The sequence below is a fragment of the Rhipicephalus sanguineus genome, chromosome 2 (assembly GCF_013339695.2).
Source record: "Rhipicephalus sanguineus isolate Rsan-2018 chromosome 2, BIME_Rsan_1.4, whole genome shotgun sequence".
NCBI classification, from domain to species: Eukaryota; Metazoa; Arthropoda; class Arachnida; order Ixodida; family Ixodidae; genus Rhipicephalus; species Rhipicephalus sanguineus.
Genome location: NC_051177.1, coordinates 28,276,638 through 28,279,744, shown reverse-complemented (window position 1 = coordinate 28,279,744; position 3,107 = coordinate 28,276,638). Strand labels below are relative to the sequence as shown.

General features: G+C 50.5%; 1 protein-coding gene across 1 annotated transcript; it reads right to left on the bottom strand.

The window, feature by feature from the left end:
* Positions 1-1,010: 1,010 nt before the first annotated feature.
* On the bottom strand, positions 1,011-2,483 carry LOC125757067 (uncharacterized). Its single transcript, XM_049412171.1, has 2 exons — positions 2,332-2,483; positions 1,011-1,241 (listed from the first exon to the last, which is right to left on the bottom strand). The coding sequence occupies exons 1-2, from the start codon at positions 2,470-2,472 to the stop codon at positions 1,011-1,013; spliced, it is 372 nt and encodes a 123-aa protein (XP_049268128.1). The 5' UTR covers positions 2,473-2,483.
* Positions 2,484-3,107: the final 624 nt, after the last annotated feature.

Here is a 3,107-nt window from a genome sequence, read left to right as displayed (position 1 = left end):
ACTGTCGGATGGCCACCACGTTGTCCGCTGGGCTGGTATCAATGTCGTCGTCGCTTTCCTCGATGAACCGTTCGCCAGTTTGAAGTAGGTGACGACGGTTGCGCCTTAACAGCTTCTGGTCCTCCGTTTTGACAAGGTAGGACCTCGGATATGGCGAACCCACCACTTGAGCTTTTCGGGACCATGCAGCGTCTCTGAGCCTCACGACGACACCCTTCTGCAGAGGAGGCAAAGGTCTTCCCCTTGGCCTGACTGTGCTTCTTGACGTCGGTTGCGGTCACCGCACTGAAGTCCGGGAGGTTGGCGCGAAGGCGCCTTCCTTGCAGTAGTCACCAGGGGATCGCCCGTCCTCCCAGTGGGGTAGAGCGGTAGGCCAGCAGGCCCAGCCAGAAGTCGTCGCCCGAATCTGCAGTTTTTTTCAAGATGCGCTTCACAACCTGCACACCTTTTTCCGCAAGCCCGTTGACTGCGGATAATGAGGGCTTGAAGTGACGTGCGTGAAGTCGTACTTCCTTGAAAACAAAAGAAATTCATGGCTGGAAAATTGTGGGCCGTTATCAGTACATACTTCGACGGGCACGCCAAATCTGGCAAAAATAGCGCTCAGTGCTGCGATGGTTGATTGCGCCGACATGTCAGGTAGTTTCTGAACTTCCGGAAAGTTTGATAAGGCGTCAACGACAACGATGTACGAGTCCCCCGCAAACGAAAAAATGTCCGCTCCAACTCTATGCCATGCACAACCTGGCACGGGCCGCATTTGAAGCGGTTCCTTGGGCTGTTTGTAAGCATACTTGCGGCATGTAGGACAAAGTTGCACCATGGAAGCAATCTCAGCGTTAAGCCCCGGCCAAAACACGAGGCGTCTGGCCCTTTCTTTGCATTTTTGCATGCCGAGGTGACCTGCATTGGATTTTTTCAAGCATAGTTTGTCGCATGCTTATCGGAATAACAACCTTCGACGCCTTTAAAAGTATTCCGTTGACAATGAGGTTCTTGCTCAAAAGGCTTTAGTTCACCTTGTACTGGAAGCCCACCGACAAACTTGCGATCACCGACTGTAGGTAGCGGTCACGAGCCGTTGCCGCTTGCAGTTCTTTCTGCGTTGCTTCTGTGACACGGTAACCTAGAAGCTGGATTGCGTGAACTTCCACGTCGGTAGTAGCACCAGCCTCGTCTTGGTTGTCAGCAGTTGACCGGGAAAACATGTCAGCAAGAACAAGGTGCTTCCCAGGAATATACTGCAAAGCAAAATCATACTTGAACAACCTCAAAAAGAACCGTTTGAAGGCGAGGTGGCATGTCACTAATTTCCTTTTGAGCAATTGACAAAAGTGGCTTGTGGTCCGTTTCAATTGTGACTTTCTGGCCGTAGACGAACTGGTGAAATTTTTCGCATCCAAAGCCAAATTCCTAGGGCCTCCTTTTCTATCTGTGCGTACAGTTTTTCTGCCTTAGCCAGTACTCGAGATGCGTAAGCTACGGGCCGCCACTCGTTATTGTGACGTTGCAGAAGAGCGGCGCCGACGCCGTCCTTCGATGCATCGCAAGACAACTTTGTTTCCCGTCGTGGGTCAAATATTGCGAGCACGGGAGCAGTGGTCAGAATTTGCGTGACGCTTTTCCACTCTTTGGCGTGGTTTTCTGTCCACTCAAACTCAGAGCTGGCCTTGATAAGAGTTCTTAACAGGGCCGTTCTTTCAGATAGCTGCGGCACGAACTTCCCAAAGTAGTTCAACACACCAAGCATACGTTGAACATCGGCCTTGCATGTTGGCACTGGCATTTGAACCAAACTTTTTACGAGCCCTGGATTTGGGGATATGCCGTTCGCACTTATGATATCACCCAGAAACCGTAGCTCTTTTACGCCAAACTTGCACTTGTGCGGATTAAACGTTAACCCAGCTGTTTCAGCAGTTTTCAGGACTGCTACCAGGCGCTCATCATGCTCTTCCTTCGTTGAGCCCCAGACCAGGATGTCATCTATATATATGAGCACGCCTGGCAGACCGTCAAATATCTGACAAAGTGCCTGCTGAAACACCTCAGGTGCAGATGAGATGCCAAAAGGTAGCCTTAGAAAACGGTATCTGCCGAAAGGCGACGAGAACGTACAGATCTTTGATGTTTCTCGTCCAAAGGCACCTGATGAAAGCCGGCGTTTGCATCCAAACAGCTAAAATAAGCAGCTCCGGTTAGCCGTGCTTCCAAGTCCTCGCGTCTGGGTAAAGGGAAATGCTGCCTCTTGATATACTTGTTCACTCTTCTGGGGTCCATGCAACCCTTAGAGCACCGTCTTTTTTTTTTCACCAGTACCAGAGGGCTTACCCAGTCGGTCGGCTCATTTTCTTTGACGATGATGCCCTCCCGGGTCATTCGCTGTAGTTCCTTCTTCAGAGGTTCCTGAAGTGCAAGTGGAACCCGGCGAGCAGGCTGAATGACCGGAACCGCGTCTGGATCCAGGACCATTCTGTACCGAGTTTTCAAGCAGCCGAAGCCCTTGGAACAGGTGCCTGAAATCTTTCAAAAGTTCATACTCAGACGAGGCATTGACAGCGTCCACCGTACGTCGAACCAACCCAAGCGCTTCACTGGCATCGAGCCCAAGGATGGCTTGGCGCCCATTCTTTACGATGAAAATTTCACGCTTATCTCGGTGGTTCCGACAGACACTTTCTGTGACGTTGTTCCATAACTTGAAATAACGCCCCCGTTGTAGGCGCGCAACACTGACCCGGTTGTTGCAACGCTTCTTTGGATCCAAGCTTACGGTACGTTGTAAATGGAAGTAAGCTTGCCTGCGAACCGGTGTCCAACTTTGAACGTCACTTCTCTGCCATTTACTCGAGCCTTGATTGTCCAGTCTTTCTTGCGACAATTTTCGGCGCCGATTTCGAGAATCTCAAAGTCATTCTCATCGAGATAGCTACTTCGCTAACAGCGGTAGACTTCTGGCAACAACTTGCAAAGTGGTTGTATTTGCGGCAAGAATGACATAATTTACCATACGCGGGGCATTGCTTAGGTTTATGTTTGCGGTTGCACTTCCTGCAGCAAATATCTTGATTATCGCGACTCTGCTTTTTTTTCCGCTGCTGCCGTTT

Excerpts from the sequence above, each read along its gene's own strand:
- LOC125757067 (XM_049412171.1), bottom strand. The coding sequence starts at position 2,472 with ATGGTCCTGGATCCAGACGCGGTTCCGGTCATTCAGCCTGCTCGCCGG. Across the intron at positions 1,242-2,331 it reads AAAATGAGCCGACCGACTGG|TATATTCCTGGGAAGCACCT; the intron begins GTAAGCCCTCTG and ends TTTGCTTTGCAG.